The sequence below is a fragment of the Diadema setosum genome, chromosome 11, assembly GCF_964275005.1.
Source record: "Diadema setosum chromosome 11, eeDiaSeto1, whole genome shotgun sequence".
In the NCBI taxonomy this organism is placed as follows: Eukaryota; Metazoa; Echinodermata; class Echinoidea; order Diadematoida; family Diadematidae; genus Diadema; species Diadema setosum.
Window position 1 is genome coordinate 38,343,940 of NC_092695.1, and position 17,436 is coordinate 38,361,375.

The following is a 17,436-nucleotide window of genomic DNA, read 5'->3' on the forward strand; positions in this document are numbered from 1 at the left end:
ACTACACGCCAATGAAATTTCTTTCTCTTCCAAAGTAGCGTTGATTGAGATTATAAAAAACAAACAAACAAACAAACAAACAAACAAATTGCTAGACTTTTGAAAAGTGACAATCAGATTAATTCTATCAAATCAAACCATGTATACTAAAGTGATGTAAAAACTCCGCGTAAATCTCAGAAAAAGCTATCTTGTTCAACCTGATCAACATAGCTTGACACGCACACGCACAGTCAGACATCCCACACACACATACACACACACACATTCACACGCACACATACACACAGCCATATAACAAAGTAAATAAAAAAAATAAAAGGAAAACTAATAGATACACTTGATGTGCATTTTTAATATCCGGGGCTGCAGATCTCTCTTTCACAAAGGGTATCCAGCCCTCTGACCATTCAACTTCAAAGGAAGCAGGCGGAGAGAGAAAAATATAGTTAAACAGATAGAGAGAGAGAGAGAGAGAGAGAGAGATGAATAGAGAGATAGAAAGATACATAATTAGTTACAGATAGACAGAGAGAGATAGAGATAGATATATAGATAGATAAGGAGATAGAGAGGGAGAGAGACAGATAGATAGAGAGAGAGAGATAGACAAAAAAAATAAATATATATTGATAGCTACAGATAGATAGATGGGTAGATAGAGGGAGAGAGAGATTGTGATGTAAGGAATATTGATGCCTGTCAACTATTTTGTCACGCGATCACGAACGCAATTTGACAGAGGTGTGACATCCCAGCAATTGTTTTAAAATTTGTTTCCCTTTTATTTGCACGTGCCTTTCTGTGCGTGGTAGTCATTGACATGTGATGGCTGGAGGGAGAAACACGTGAATGATTTCAAAGAGAATATCAAGCCATGGCAGTAATTTACGGGGTTTTTAAATCTTCTCAACCTCCTTCTTCTTTAACGCTTTGTACGTGCCGTTATCTCCCCAAGCATAATTATATTCACCTTTGAAATCCGGATGCCGAAAAAAGATCGTGGTTGCCGCTAATGTCGGGTGTGAAAGCTTGTCCATAAATAGCCTGAGGTGGTGGGTATTTTCATCTTTTCATCCCAACAAACAAAAAATGATATATATAGAAAATGTCTCATAAAAGACAAAATCAAAAGTTGTTGACAATGAATGAAGGAACATCAGGACACCGTTAATGCTGCTCTGGACTCGAAGTATAATAGATCCCGGTATGAGTTCGGCCCAATGCGAAAATCCAGGGCTCAGATTTTGTACCCACACCAGCGTACTTTTAGCATTACATGTATGTAAACATTAGGAAATGAACTTTAAAATATCAATATAGTACATTCTGAAGAAGATTACATCATAAAGTAGATGCACTATATGCAAATGTTCGTTCTCCATATCGAATATTATTGTACTGTCCGATATAGCAAATAAGTCTTTATTTTTATTAAAGGTGCCTTATTCGTTTGTCTGTTTATATGTTTGTTTTTGTTTGTTTGCGCGTTTTCAAATGTTTTAGAGTTCAGAGTTATGAGTGCCACAACTATTGTTGAAGACTCAAGAGTAAGTTTAATGTTAGCGTTATAAGTGACAAGTACGTCTGCACATACTATGCCATCACTTTTGCAAAAAAAAAAAGAAAGTTAACGTTGTTTACAGATGAAAGAGTAAAATATGTATACTAGCGCATGTAGGACTAATGCCTTCGATATTATCCCGAATCGCTCTACACATTCAATATGATTTTAACTCAGTTCAACAAAGTCAGGTTACATCAATATCTCGGAGCATGCGGGCAAGATGTATTTTCTTGGAAAAGAAGCTTATATGAAAATCCGGAACAGTAAAACTAGCTCCTCGTTGCATATTTATTGTGCGTGAAGCAAAGCTATGCCCTTTGGTGACGCGGTCTACTTCTTGCAGTGAAAGCAAATTGAATCTGGCTTGCCGTCAGGTTTCTGTGCGTGCGCTGACAGCCATACAATATTGATGCTCTATACAAACATAGAGCTTAATCAAATACGGACGCGCAAATTATGAGTCGCACAAGCTCCTAAGCATTATCTGTACCACATACCTACTCAAAATAAACGCACACGCTCATACACAAAGGAGCTTGTGTGCAATGGTCGCGCACTTCATCTCAGTACACGCCCACAAATCAATGAGCTGGCGTATGGCGAGCACGAGGGTGGCGCATTTTACCAGACGATGGCGTCCGCAGACGACCGAGGTGGTATTCCGTCTTCTTTTGTTGGACTCTGGCAACCGATCGAGCGCCTCTACACCAAATTAGTCTGCTCTCTGAAACTCTGCGACTCTTTTTCGTTCCCTTTCCCTGTGAAATCAACTTCAAGATGAGCGGGCTTTGTGCGTTACCATGGTTGCGGAACTTAAAACATAAAATGTCAAAACTTTCAACGTGGCGCTGGATCTGCGTGGCAATAACTTGCTGGGCGCTCAGTCGACAGGCCCCCGGCTCTCGGGCAGCCAGCTCGACCACGGTGCCGGTGGGCTTGTATCAGAGAAGCTGCTGTGGGATCGAAACGACCTCCACGGAGAATTGTGTGGATTTACTGAGGAAGGATTTTGCCACGGATATGGGAGCCACGGGAAACTCCTCCAACTTGAGGAATATTTTCATAGGCGGCCTCTTCCCGCTCTCTCAGTCTTCGTTCGTAAATGGCAGGGTAGATGTGGAAGCAGCATGCCTAGCGTTAAACCACGTGAATGAACAACAAGTTCTAGAAGGACATCGTCTGATCATGTACTACAACGACACCCAGGTGAGCTCACTTTCTACACTTAGGAACATTGAGGAAAGTCTGCAAAAATAATCCTTAAAACGCTAAAAGCCACACGAGTCTTTTGAGCTTTTAGCTGGACAAATATTGCGCGTAGATGGACCAACTTAGCTCAATGTTGCATTAATAATACCCTAAATGTGTTATTTCACATATTATTTCAACTTGTAACCACCTAGTAGATGAAACGTGCTCCGAATGATCATACATTTATGCTACATTAGAAAAAATACAAAGAGAAGTACTGAACAAAGAAAAAATAAGAAAAAGAGATCAAAATTTTAAAGATTTGAAGAAGACTGTTGAACAATAACAAAGAAAACTCCACGAAAAGATGACCTGTTCATCTGCACAACGGCTTTACTTTTGTAACAATTAACAATGATAGAGTGTAGAAGAGTGATAGTTGTAAATGTTGTATAGATGTCTGTAATGCCACCGGACCAGATATACAGTACTGGACAAACTAGCGGGTGCATTGCAGATAACTTCATACATTAAGAATCGCCATAAAGCACACACACACATACACCTCGTTATCGATGTCCACGACCTTTCATAGTGGTGGTATATCTCGCTTGACTGGTCTCCATCGGAATTATTCCTTTCATCAATGAGTTAATAAAAAAAGGATACACACATGCACACTTTCTATCTAACACACACATAGACACACACAAACACAAAGACTGTGGAGATCTCGTTATCCGAGAAGAGCTGCAACTATTTTGACCATCGCACGCTAGCTGCGATCGCTGCCACTGATAAGTTGATATCTGCCTCTGATCTTGAGATGGTAACAAGGGAGGGAAAGGACGGATGCGTTGCTATGGGGAGAACGGAGGACCTCCTCTGATTAAGCGTTAAGATAACACTCCTTTGCACATTCGAAGGGTCCGTATCATAATGATATACTTGCCTTGGGAATGGATCGTGTGGAGTGATTGAGGTGATGGGGGGGGGGGGCGAATGTGCCTTGGAATGCCTTTAGAACTCGTATAGGTCACGGAATTATGGGTCAGCCATCTCCTTTTCCTCACTTCTAAAATGGGTAATGGGAAGGTGAATGAAAACAAAATATTAAGTTACGAATTCAACCCCCCAAAACAAGAAAAACCTGAAAGACAAAAAGAACAAAAACAAATACATTCATCACGTAAAATACATACCAATCAACTATGTATGTATATATATATATATATATATATATATATATATATATACATATTTATAGAGAGATAAAGAGATGGGGAGGGGATAGAGAGAAACTAAAAATAAGATCATTAATACAACATTAAGAAACTATAATAAACCTTGAAAATTTTATGGAAATTAGCAGGTATGATGGGGGGGGGGCGTCAATTACCATTTACTCTGAATAATCAAACTTCAAAAAGTCTAATATTATTGAATACTGAATTGAGGCATAAACATGATTTTCCATGACACCACATATTCATGAAATATTGATTGAGCCATAAGTTATTCTCCCCCTTTTTTTGAAGGAAAAAAAAAACATATTAAAACAATGTACACACTATCGAGCTACCAAAAACATAATTTCTTAAAAAGTGGTGGCCCGACATCCAATGACAAACCGATGTAGAACGTAAATTAAAACCAGTCGTATCCGATTCTTTCCTCACATTCCTATGTGTGGAAAATCACATCAAGCCACACAATTAAAGGGATCGTATAGTTCTGGTTGAGACCTAACTTCAGGTTTCTAATATTTTTTGGGGTAAGATAATGAGAAACCTCCTATGAAATATGAAGGAGCATGTAATTCCAAGAGGAATTCAACGTTTATTTGATGAAAATTGGTTTTTAAATGGCCAAGATACGCAAAATAGAGCAATCGTAATAAAAGGTGCGACCCACCTTTTATTATGATCGCTTTATCTTAATTTGTTTTTGGATGTCTCAGCCATACCAAAACCGATTTTCATCAAATAAAATTTGAATTCGTCCTAGCATGGCATGCTCTGTACTATTTCATAAATGGTTTCTTGGTATCTCACAAAAAGTTAAAAGCCTAATCCTCGCCTCCACCAATACTGCACAATCCCTGTAAATATCGATACCCACCGTATTTTGTCTCAACAATGCTTTCCAGTCAAGCACTGCTCAGTAGACCAGTATACACCTGTCACACAAAACCCGTTACCTGTCAATAATGTTTATCAACCATATTTCACATTGCAACTGATTGACAAATTGCCCTACATCGACGTAAATAAGCACTGAATTGATCAGTGTTTTAGTAGTAGCCATTTTCATGAAAAATTAACTGCGGCGACTTGAGGAATGTGTGAATCAAAATTTGATTTACGTAATATCCATTCATGCTTTTATGGCTAAGCATTATGAATCATCCGATTTGTGTGATCAATATCCCCTCTTCATCGGCCATTATAACGGCAAACGTCTGGTGCGCAATCGCATTTGACGCTTGATTTGCGGCGGTGGCAGTTTGTATCTGGATTTGATCACCATGATTAAAGCTATCCGACCCAGGGAAATTGCCAATACGCGCGTGAAAGTATCTCTCGGTAAACATCGATATCACCGAGGACATGGATCGTCTACTCTATCGCAATCTCCAATCCCAGACTGCGTTTGGCAGAGCGTTGACACTAACTGATTTTGGCACGCGAGTGAGACGAGTAAACTCTGTGACGGGATTGGTAAATACAGCGATTTTGTGATCGCGAATCATGTCGTCTGATTTGAAATAAATAAGAGGCAAATCAGCCCTGACGTGAAGCGCACACAAATTAATGTAGCCGACTCCGGACTGATTAGGTCTGAAGCGAACACAGCACGGAGCGATGCGATTCCCAAGCAGACGAGGAGAAACAATCGTGATGCGATCCTGATTGTCGTTGGGACGGAGTTAATATCGCGGAAAAGTCACGGACGTTCTTCCGGTTCCCGACATACCTAATAGACCTGACCCAGTTATACCAGGCCGCTTTGTCGTTGTTTTTGTTGACCAGTTCATTGACAGAAACAATGATGCATCATTTATCATTGTTCTCTGTAAGGTTCAATGGAAAAAAATTATGTCAACGTTGTATTAACGTAAAGATCTATATTAATATCATGAGATACGATCAGTTTTGTATGCCAGTCAGGATATAGTTCTATTGGCAGTAATTCCATAGACATCAATTAGATGTCATTGCATTAAAACCTGTATACTATACAACTTTGTAATCGAAAGAAAACACGAAATAAAGCAGCATCAAACCGAGAATAATCACAACAAGAACTACAACAATATCCACAAAAACGACCTTTGAGTTCTACTTGCATCTGTTTTCTGTATTTTTTTTTTCAGCAATAGCCCTTCACTCGAGCGAGGAGGTGATACTGTGACTATGTGTGACTGGGCAATGTGTGATGTGATCACTGACGTTGGCATTGAGGATGCAAAAATCATTGTGCATAATGACGTCATAAAGCTCTGCTATCAATGACTTATTCAGGAAATTAGGGGTAAATTATCGACCAGCAATACTGATATGATCAGAGATTGGAAATTGGTACAAGCCGACAAGTATACTTGTGATGTCACTGTCATGTGTGTGTTGGTTTTTTGTTGTTTTTCTTTTCAACGTGATCTTAATTCTGCAATGTAGATCACAGACACCATCTTTATTTTGTTTGATGTTAGATACACTTTCCCCTTTAAACTATCAGTTTGTAGTGATTCTATACCATCCTGATTATGCGTAGCAACTGCCTGAAACGGCCAAAAATAAAGAAACACACTAAATTGCATACATCTTCGTACATACCTCATTGATTGGACGGGAGAGTAAATTTGAACTGACACTAATTACGGCAAGACGTAATGCGATGACCTACCATTCGTGCCACGCGAGCCCCTATCAGAGCGGGTGATGGGAGGGTTTTCTAGCTAGACTTGCATCGGTCATTCCTTCCTTTAAGCACCATACCTGTGATTGCTTTTTGTTCTCGGGTATAGACACGTACCAGCAATGCTGACCTAACCCCCTTTTTCCTGCGGTATTGTAACTGAAACACAAAGATAGCAAGATAGCAGCTATCTGAAGCTCCAAGAGAATAATTTCATGCGATTTCTATTATTTTATGCGTTTTGATCTGATAGATCCCCTTGGTAATTCTTTTGAAACTGTAGCAGCGTATATACTAAGAGAGATACAGATCGACAGGGGGCATTACCAGAATCTATGGTGTATCAAAATCGTCTACCAAATCTGAGATGGAAATAGCTCAATTTTGCTCCACTTCTTATTGGTTTGTTCTTAATCTTGCTAATGTTTTTAACCCACATAATTTTCATCTTTCCGATGAATGAATTGAGCATTGCATCGAAGGGTTGATTGCCGTATAAGCATATATTATTTAAAAAAAAAACAATCTGGAATAACAACGCAAAGTTGCAGAACATTAGCTTATCGTTTTACATTTTTAAATTTGTGCTACCATTCGTCTCGCATGGCCCCATTAACTGAATCGCCATTTTAATGTGACAAGTTAGTTTTGTTGAGCTTTGCAAGAGCAAAGCTTGGTCTTTTGGCATTCTTCTGAGCGCTCAACTGCCACTATACCTCATCACCCAATCATTAAAAAAACGATAACGACGACAAAAGTATAGAAATATATTATGTCGACGAGGTTGTTGTAGCTCCTTTAAGCTGAAGAGCAGTCCCGTTTGTTGGTAGTACAATTCATACTGAGCCAACATTACAGTCTCTGTTACCCGATATCTTTCAAAACAAACATACAAGCAAACGATGTCAGTTTGTGTTAAGTATGAATTATTTTTCCACCTCAGTCAAATCTCTTCTTATTTTCGCTTGATAAAATGTAGATAAGTTTCATATTCTTCTGTCTGTTTAATCCATCCTATGTACACCGTCTCTTTGTATATAATTTGACGGGGGAAATGGAGTCGCATTTGGCCGTATATCATTCTTTTTTGTTTGTATTTTTTTTTTGCAACTCATTTCCTTGAAGACGTTACTTTCTCAAGAGCTAGAGGGTAATGGTTAATCGATAATCTGGAAGATTGACTCCTCCATCTTGTCACACTGCCTGATGAGCCTATCGATCGGCTGTCTACATCTGGGTTACAGCAGAGGGAGAACCAAGCCGGAAATGGGGAAGAGAGAAAAAAAAGACTGAAAGAGGGCAAGGTCTGTGACTGGTTGTCTTTCAATCCGAAGGGAAAAGAAAAATAACAACCACATCACGCCCTGTACGGACGATGAGTCGAGCCAGCGAGATGGATACACTCATGATCTCCCTATTTTGATGGAAGTGTTGGTTACCTAGCAACGCAGGTGCTCATCGAATAGGGGTAAGGGAGGAATCGTCTGTGTTTGAAAGCATACGTGAAGGAACAACACAAGAAAGTTTCATGACTGGGCAAGGATAATACATATGTCTATACAGCGTTTCTTGGTGGATTGATTGTCTGTCTGATGAACTGATTGACTGGTTCATGCATGCGTGAAAGACTTTTTAAGAAAATAAGAATAAAAATTACAGATGAAAGATGAACGATTCAAATGCATGACAGCAAGGTATCACGAATAAAGCACAAATTGCTGCTGGATTCATAAGGGGCAATGTGCTAGTATGAGCACATGAGTAGCTGGCTAGAAAGACAGGAAGATTTTACCCAAGACGGGTAAAGATGTACGTTCATGAGTGTATAATAGTATCTACATCGTCTGTGGATCTATCAGCATTCATCACTAAAGTCAGGCCCGTAACTAGGATTTTTTATGGGAGGGTTCAGAATTAGAAAAAATGGACCACTTCCGGGTTTAATCGGCTGACAAGAAAAAAAAAGGCTCCCCTGTGCATCTTTTATATTTTATTTTATTGTGCTACTATAACCCCCTTTCATTTTTTTTTTTCAAACAGGGGGGGGGGGGGGATTTGCGACTCATTGTTTTTCTTTTTATTTCTGTTATTTTTTGGAGCTGCTGGCAAACGGGCCTGAAAGCATTGAGTTATATCCCGCATTGCTAGTCATGATCGTTGGCTTTGGCCAGCGGCAGCATGTAACCACACTGACCTACATTTTCAGGCCGCTCTAACGTCATGAACAACCGCCGTGGCTTTGCTGAAATCACAGTGTGCGAAAACAGTCTTCAATTTTAGGACACAATTTGCTAAGAAAATAGTATCCATCGCCAACAGACGTACCGTTCTCATAGCGGTACTCACCAACAGATTTACCCACCCGCTGAAATGCTAAGTTGATATAATTTGATCAGACTTTAGCGAGTGTTGAATAATTCATGAGATTTTGTGTATCCCTCCCTGTGCGTAGATCAAAGTAAAGTCATTACAAAAACTTCGTTGCACGAAATTAGGGTGTATTAAATGGATTGTAAGTAAATACTTGGGAGGTATAAAGGGGCTATAACTTTATCTGGTAGTTTGCTGCATTTTGCCAACCCTTAAGTGCATATCTTAACTACATTTAGGTGACCAGTATAAGAAAAAAAAAGTAGAACAAATACTTCCAGGTAAATTGAATTGCACTGAACTCCGAATTGCCTGGAAAATCTAATTTTGTTGTTTATACTTCATTTATTTACATGTTTATATTTTAGGATTGCTATTAAGAAGCTACGGAAGTTATCACACCTGTATCTATATTGATATTAGTATACTGTTATGAGTCTTTCATATTTGCATTTACAAAAGCTTTGGTTGACGCCGCTTGTATTGTAACTTTAATTGGACTTTGGGCGATTTAAGACGATGTTTTCTGAACAATATGACAATAACAAATGCTCAAATATCAGCAGCCACAAAACCCATCGGTTATTCAATACCTGTGGTTTGAACCATTGATGTATACGTGTGTGTGTGTGTGTGCGCGCATGAAATACTGATTCATATTCTACACCGAGGCTTAATAGCACAAACATGGCTTTACATCTACAATATTTAAACATTATTCATGCTCTGAGGCTAATCAGGCTACGACATTTATTATGCTCCATTATTGTTCTTTTTCATGGGTTCATTTATTTTCAACTTTTAATACGACATAATGATATACTGCGAAAGCGGCGTCCATTACATGGTGATTATACACATTCAAAGTTGATACGGAAAAAATAGCATAATGTAACGACCAAGCTAATCATTAAAAGTCTTCCGTCATTAAGTAACATGTCCTTTGTGCAAATGGTACTCCCGACTTTCAAAATTACGTCATTTGCAAGGAAATAGTACATTACACTATCCTTGCCCGCTTTCATAAATTGCACCTTTTCGTGTAAAGTGTTAGATAAAATATTATCGCATTGTATTAAATTAATGTAGTTATCCCGGCCGTGAGAGAGATAATAATATTGTTCGTTAAATGGCGCTGGTTATCGGGGAGGGGGGGGGGGGTACCTGTGCGCAGGTGTAACATCAATGGTGCCGCTGTCACGATTCTTGTCGACATTGCGTGGGATGTTAAGGTGTTTTTGAGGGAGACCGATGTGGAGAATTGCCGTAATCCAGGTATGAAGCATGTCGCTTCAAAGTCCTGTGTGTCGAGTTTAGACCATGTTTTTCAGGTGGCCAGTGCCAGAGAGAGAGAGAGAGAGAGAAAGGGGGAGAGAGCGAAGGAAAACATTGCCATTATATTTGATGCACCAAATTAATAACTTCACTCAATTCAAATTGATATCACACCAATTTTAGGCTAACACGTGATTTCGGCTAATCGCATAAGAACTACTTTCGCGAGTACTAGAATGTTGTAGGATTAGATCTAGGTAATTTGATGGGGATGGGGGATCAGATTGATCAATTTTGTATCAACATTTTGATGAAATTCACATCACATCCTTTGAGGGATGCATGCACTGTCATCGCTGATGGAGCAGTACAACACAACAAACATCTAAGCCCCGACGAACTCTGTACGACCGAAAGCCATGTTTTATTCACTTATCTTTTTAGCTGAGAAATGTGATCCACCTTGTGGCCCAACTGTAATGTACTTCATGTAAAGGTCCCGATCATCAAAACGTTCTTCAGCAGATTTGCAGGAAGGCGTTGCCAAAGGGATTTTAGATAAATCAGTCAGTCAATAAGTCTCATGAATCAAAAATGAAATAATGATTGCTCATATTTCATTCATCTTTTTTGCATTGTGACATTATCAAGACCGTAACCAGGTTTCCCCCTTTCTTTTTTTTCTTTTTTTTTTTTTTTTGGGGGGGGGGTAGGAGGTCTAGGGGAGGAGAGGTTAAAAGATGAAAGAGGAGTACGCTAGTGGTTAAAACATGGGCAACTAGGGAATATACCACTATGCGCGAGTGAGAGTTGGGGGAGATGAAGATAATTTTTATGAGAGAAAATTTGCTATTCTACCCACAAGCAGTCCGGAGATCTTATTTCACAGTACAACCGAACCCCCTTCCCCTTCAACTGTGCAGCCCGCCGAGACACTTGTCTCAGTATTATTGATATTGTTGCCTAGTTTATCATTCGTCTTCAGTTGGAGGGGTTTGAAAGTATGAGGAACTATAAAAACGTTTGTAGATTATAACTGTGCGACAATTTTTTCAGATTCTTATCGATGATATGCCGTACATTCATCTGTTTGGCACGAAAATTGTATCCATCAATACTAATGATCGGTTTATCCATGAACCGTTAGAACACAACACAAATAATATGATATAATATTATCTAACAATGTGGAGGGATAAGTTGGTTGCCGAAAAAAAAAATGAATAGATTAAATTTGATATTTAACCCTATTTTTGATTGACAGTTGGTGTCTAGTACGTTATGGTTAGGTGGTATTTGGCATCAAGGTACGTCCATGGTGCTCAGAGACACCGCATTCCTACACATTGTTCTATCTCTACTTATCTTTACCTCCACTCCTGACACGACTTTGTTTTCTCGGTATATCGCTATATTCTTTTTTCCTGTGTTAACCATGGTATTCACATCTCGGAACCATCTCTCTCTCTCTCTCTCTCTCTCTCTCTCTCCCTCCCTCTAACTCTGCCTCATACACAAGCAAACACACACACATACACACACACACACACCTACACACACTCACTCACTCACTTACTTTCTCTTTTTCTACACATATTGGACGTATTGGCGCCGTGATGGTACGCCACCCCGATCCATCTGCTTCGTAGTCTCCTCATCAAGTGAATCTTCACACCTCAATAATTAAATACTACTATCGACTATCAAAGGAGGTGACGAAGGTTACATACTGCATGTGGTCTATGGATCTTATTCCTAGAATACAAACAGGAAAAAAAAAGAGTGAAATTAATGAAATAGATAAAGCAAGCACAAACTCTACAATGATAAGCACCAATGTGGTGCGGTTTACTTTCTTTTCCGTACCCTAATCTTGTCATGCGCGGAAGGATTACATCTTCATATGGTTGTGTGCGCTTTACAAAGTTTAGAAGTAATCCAGCAAGATTACTCAGTTCCAATAAATAGTCTACACAGTGAGTCCATGCACTGTGAAGGGAGTAACCCATCATAGCAGTTCAGTCGCACTGGATTAGGATGATCATTACTTTGTAATCGCACATCCTAATATATAGGAGAGAGAATAATAGAATAACTTTACAACACCACAAAAAGAGAATTAGTGGAAGGAGGATGCTACTCTTAATACTTAATAGATTAAATAATAATGATAATGCCTATCCCCCCTATGGTCAATTTGTCCATTTGTATGAACACTGCTCTTTGTGTAGGCTCTTTCATTATATCTGCCCAAATACTTCAAGGGACATATTATGTTTTTCTCTTACCAAAAGGGACATAGTCGGCAAAAGAGAAAACAGAGATGACACGAAATGAACAAATGCATTCTAATACTAGATTGATAATTTCACTACAACAGACAGAAACAAACACGACATGGGTTGAAAGAAAGCATGGCTTTGGGTGAAATTCAACGCCACTCTAGAATCGTCATTTATCATGCGAAAACTTTCAGTTTGTCAATCTGAATGCTGAGAGATATGTCTTTCAATAGGGCTAGTCACAATCCACATTTTACTTTCACTCCATTGTTTTACTGTCAAACATTCGATTGAAGATATGATCATCTACGCCTTCTGTATTTTGGAAGAAGGCAAAACATTCCAATTGTTATAAAGAAATTTTCCTCTTTCTTCTGTGTGTACGGGAGGCAGAAGAGGGAATAACTTCTTTCGAATTCTGTTCCACCGATGGTCCTGAGATATATAATTGACCAAACAAAGCTACTACAAAGGAAGAGAGTTGTGGGATTAAGGGAGAGAGATAATATATTGAGAGATTTGCAAGTGTATTAATCTAAATGGATATCTAAATCGTCAGAATGATCCTCTGAGTACATTGAGGTCAGGTCTTCTTTGCTAGCCTGTATATACGTGCCGTGAGTAAAAAATTATGAAAGGACAAAACCAGGTTCATGCTGAAAGACTGATGTATGTCCAGTCAAAATAGTAACTGACTTGGGAGACACAAAATTCATAGTCTCTTTCTGCAGACGCTTTACCATCAACAGTAACAGTTGCCTATGATAATAAATGAAAAATAAAAGAAAACAGCAGTACGTTGCCACGGTGTTTTTTTTTTAATCTTAAATACAATAAAAGTATTTGTCATCATTATCTTCGTTATCGTAAGAAACAAAGAAGACAACAATGAAGAGTTTCAATGAGGAGGCAAGAAACATAGGGTCACTTTTTGTCTTCATTCTCTCATTCTATTCTCCTTTCGGCGAGCCTGCTCATCTCTGAGTAACTAACAACACGGTGTCAAAACAGAAGCCTGTCTCTTCGAGGGCAGTTGGCGTGTCGTGTTATCGTATCGACGGCATCATTTCTTCTGCACTGCTGGATATCTTGCCCCACAAAATGCGTGGGTGCTCCCCCGATGGCTGCGTCGATATCCTCTGGAGGGAAATTGACCGCCGAAAACCGGATGTATGTTAAACAAACCCGAACCGTAGTCTGACGATAGATCGAATCTAACAACACTTTGTATCATTCACTGCAAATACGTTCATAAAGCTCATCTTAATCTTATTTTGATAGAATATGTACTTTTTTTGCAGAATTCTTTGTTTTAAATGAACAGAGTGAAACCTTTTGAAGCAGTTGAATAGTAAAAACTGACCGGTAAGAACGTGCTAAAGCGCTGTATAGACTGGAGGGATGGTTTAAATCCGTAATATCCAGTAATCGATATGCAGCTGTCCGAGGTTTCATTGTGTGATGCGTGCCACTGAGTTCAAGGTTGATGTATTTATCATGCAGAGATAACGAAGGCAATACCAGGTGTGAACAATCCCGACAGACAAACAAACTAATCGATTCGTCTTTATTTCAGAAGCAAAATAAGCGCAATCGCTGTATTTAACGCGAATTGGACATTAAGGTGACTTCTAATAGTTATGTACACGCTTTTGATACACTTAATTTCTTCAGATGCCATACGCTTGAAATCATGGTTTGTATTGACCGATTTATAATATAACGAACACATTTACCGGTATGTTATGTGTGTGTGTGTGTGTGTGTGTGTGTGTGTGTGTGTGTGTGTGTGTGTGTTCGTATGTATGTGGTATTGAAATAAAAGGGCATGAGGTGTATTATGCAAAGTAGTAGGTATAGTCAATAATAGAGTGTAAGGGCATCCATCACATGTTTGTATAGTCATGTATGTAATACCTTCAATTACGCTTCATAACCGTACGTTTTTGCATTACATGATACATTTACAAATAGTATAGAGGAGAAAGCAACTAATGCTATATAACTATTCTCCACAAGATAATAACCGGTATTTTGTCTCTAATTTATCATATTCGAGCTAGCACAGACTAGTCCTCACCTTCCTACCCCCCCCCCCCCAAAAAAAAAAGAAAAAAAAAGTGCGTACAATTACAGGCGCGCACAAATATAATAAGCTCTCACTGTAGGACAGTAATAGAAGCTGGATATTGCGTAGTTCTGTCAGAGTTGTCTCAGTGAATGGCTTGTTTCCTGTAGTCTGATTGATCGTGTTTACTCTCATTAATGTTTATCCACGAATGTCACGAAACAAAATGATCAGCCATCGCAGTTCTTGCCTCTATCTATCAAGACGGAAATAGATCGGACAAAAATGTGGCGTTAGGATCTGTTGCGGGTGCGTGCGCAGTTTCTGGACAGTATGAGTAACACGCACACGACACACGTTCTGTGCTGCTGAAGTTTAACACTCTCCCAAAAGCAATTTGTTCCATACTGTTGATATTTGTTTCTGTTTATCTTTCAAGCCTGTTGAGTGATTTGCGTTTACCTTTTGCTCGACTTCTCGGAATAAGCGTTCATAGAAAGGTTTAACTTTTGGAGTTGTTTTCGGTGCACGTATAACTTTGATGACCGTAGCACGTTATTAGGCAATCAAATAGCAGATTATTTTGAGAGTTTCGGGACATGTAGGTTCGTGTTTGTGGATGACATCTGGCATAGGTGTGTTGTCTGTTTATGAAGGTTATCGATGAAGGTGAACAATGATGCACCAACAACAACAAATCAAGAAATTTGACGTCTTTATTGGTTGTTCAACAAGCTCCTAACAACCATGTCGTCATGTGTCGTATAGGAAACATGAAAGCACAAATTCATGCTATCCATGGGACATGGAAAACTCATCTTTGGTCTCTAAATTAGATTAATGAAAATGGCTCTCAAAGGATAGCGTTACCGGGAAAGCTTCTCAAATAATAATATACGTGTATAATCAGTTGACGCCTTCACCCGAGTTCATCGTTCGTCTTTAGTCGGCTAGCATCTCCCTCTCTGTTCGCTCTCTTCCCTTGCTCTTGCTCTCTTTTGCTTTCATTCTCTCTGCCGAGCAGGCCGGAGAAATCTGACGGCTGAGGCTGAGTGGAAGGGTAGTAGAATGACACCCGGATGAGCTCGAGGGTGTTCTATCATTCCGTTATAAAATGCCAATTGTGCTTCCACCTGATCTTTATCGTCACTGTGAGATTGCTTTCAATGTTCTTGCTGTGGCTAGACCCCGTGATAGGAAAATACTTCATGGTCTTGCTTGACGGATATTTTCTCTCTCTATTTTTCCCAGTCTCCCCGAGCACACTGCTCCCCCACCCCCGCCCCCACCCCAAGCAAGCAACCCCCTTCGATCCTGGCGTGTTGGCACTAGAGATAGGATGGTGGTTGTCATAGTGATAGTGATCGACAGCCACTCGTCAAGTTTCTTTGCTCTTGATGAGACCTGCAAACACCGACTATGAAATATCACTGTTTGTCTTCACCCTCGGCGTATTTACCCAAACTTGCTGTTTGACCCGATTTCTTTTTCCCCCCTTACGCTGTTCTCCCCCCATGGCAAAATTCTATGTGCATGGACCGACGATCTGAATGATGATTTTAAATTTGAATTTTGTTTGTGTTAAACTTTTTTTTCTCCCCTTCTGCTCCTTCTATCGGGGTTTTGGGAGTTTGAGGAAGAAGAGAGGAACGAAAAGGGGGTCCCGGGTGGTACCGGTTTTGTCGCTCATCCTAATTCTCAGGTCCCCTTGCTCAATCATTACAAACGCGCTTTCACTGTTAGTTTAGAAGAGTGGCTTGGAGTAACCCTACCCGGGACAATAAACCACCACTACCCGAGTGCCTACGTGCCCTCTTTGCAGATGGGCAGAATTCAAATTTGTTTTGACGGCAGCATTAACCCTGTCCCAGCCACTACTCCATAGTGGCATTCCAATGTGAAACAGTGTAGTTGCCGCTAGAAATATCAGAGTTAATGTGCTTTATGCCCTGGTGTTCTTGTCAACATTCTCTGCATATTTTGCCTTTTATAAAACCTCTGCGATGTCTTAAAGTGGACAGCACGTGAAAATTTTGATGCATGAATATTTCAAACGGACAGAATTTAATATATGAAGTTTTGTTCCCTATAAAATCATAATGGACAAATTGTTTATGCATTTTGTCCTCAAGCTGCGATAAAATCTACAAAATAAATTGATTCAGCCTTTTGGGTCATCCGATTTTGCCCCGAACTTCGATGATTCATGAAGATGAATTCAGTGTAGTAGTACTTCATGAACGTGTAGAGATGTTAACACACATTATGATTCAGCGAATCTCTTCCTCGGGCAGTCCTTTCGATGAGAGAGCGTAAATTCAGAAATACGAGTAGGATAGTTAATGTCGTGTTGAGTGGAAACCTTTTACCTCTCAAATATAACGTTAGAACAAAAACGCTCTCCATTCATTTGAAGCAGTGCTGACCCTCTATCAATATTTTGTTAGCCCACGATCTATGTTAATTCGTTGGGACGTGTGCAAAGTAATGAATTTTGGGAATCTTGTTGGGGAAAAGGGCAAAGTTATGACTCATGCACGGTATATACTGATGTGATAAGTACTGGTGTCCTTTATCATTTACCTCGCAAAGTGACAAAGATATTCTTTCATAACGTTTTTATTTTTTGCTCTTTTACCTCATGTTGCTTAAATGAAAAGATAGTGGTATCTTGCATTCTTTAACCTAAAGAAGAAACTCGGTCTTTTTTTAAGGTTACAAAAGAATGACTGTGTGTTGAAAATGATTGTAATTTCTTCTCATCT

The 17,436-nt window shown here is 39.4% G+C and overlaps 1 protein-coding gene across 1 annotated transcript in view; it reads left to right on the plus strand.

The window, feature by feature from the left end:
- The first annotated feature begins 2,587 nt into the window (after positions 1-2,587).
- LOC140235172 (gamma-aminobutyric acid type B receptor subunit 2-like) overlaps positions 2,588-17,436 on the plus strand; it is a 145,747-nt gene continuing 130,898 nt past the window's right edge. Inside the window, exon 1 of the mRNA XM_072315207.1 lies at positions 2,588-2,773. Coding sequence (XP_072171308.1) covers positions 2,588-2,773 — 186 coding nt within the window. The remainder of the gene's footprint in view (positions 2,774-17,436) is intronic.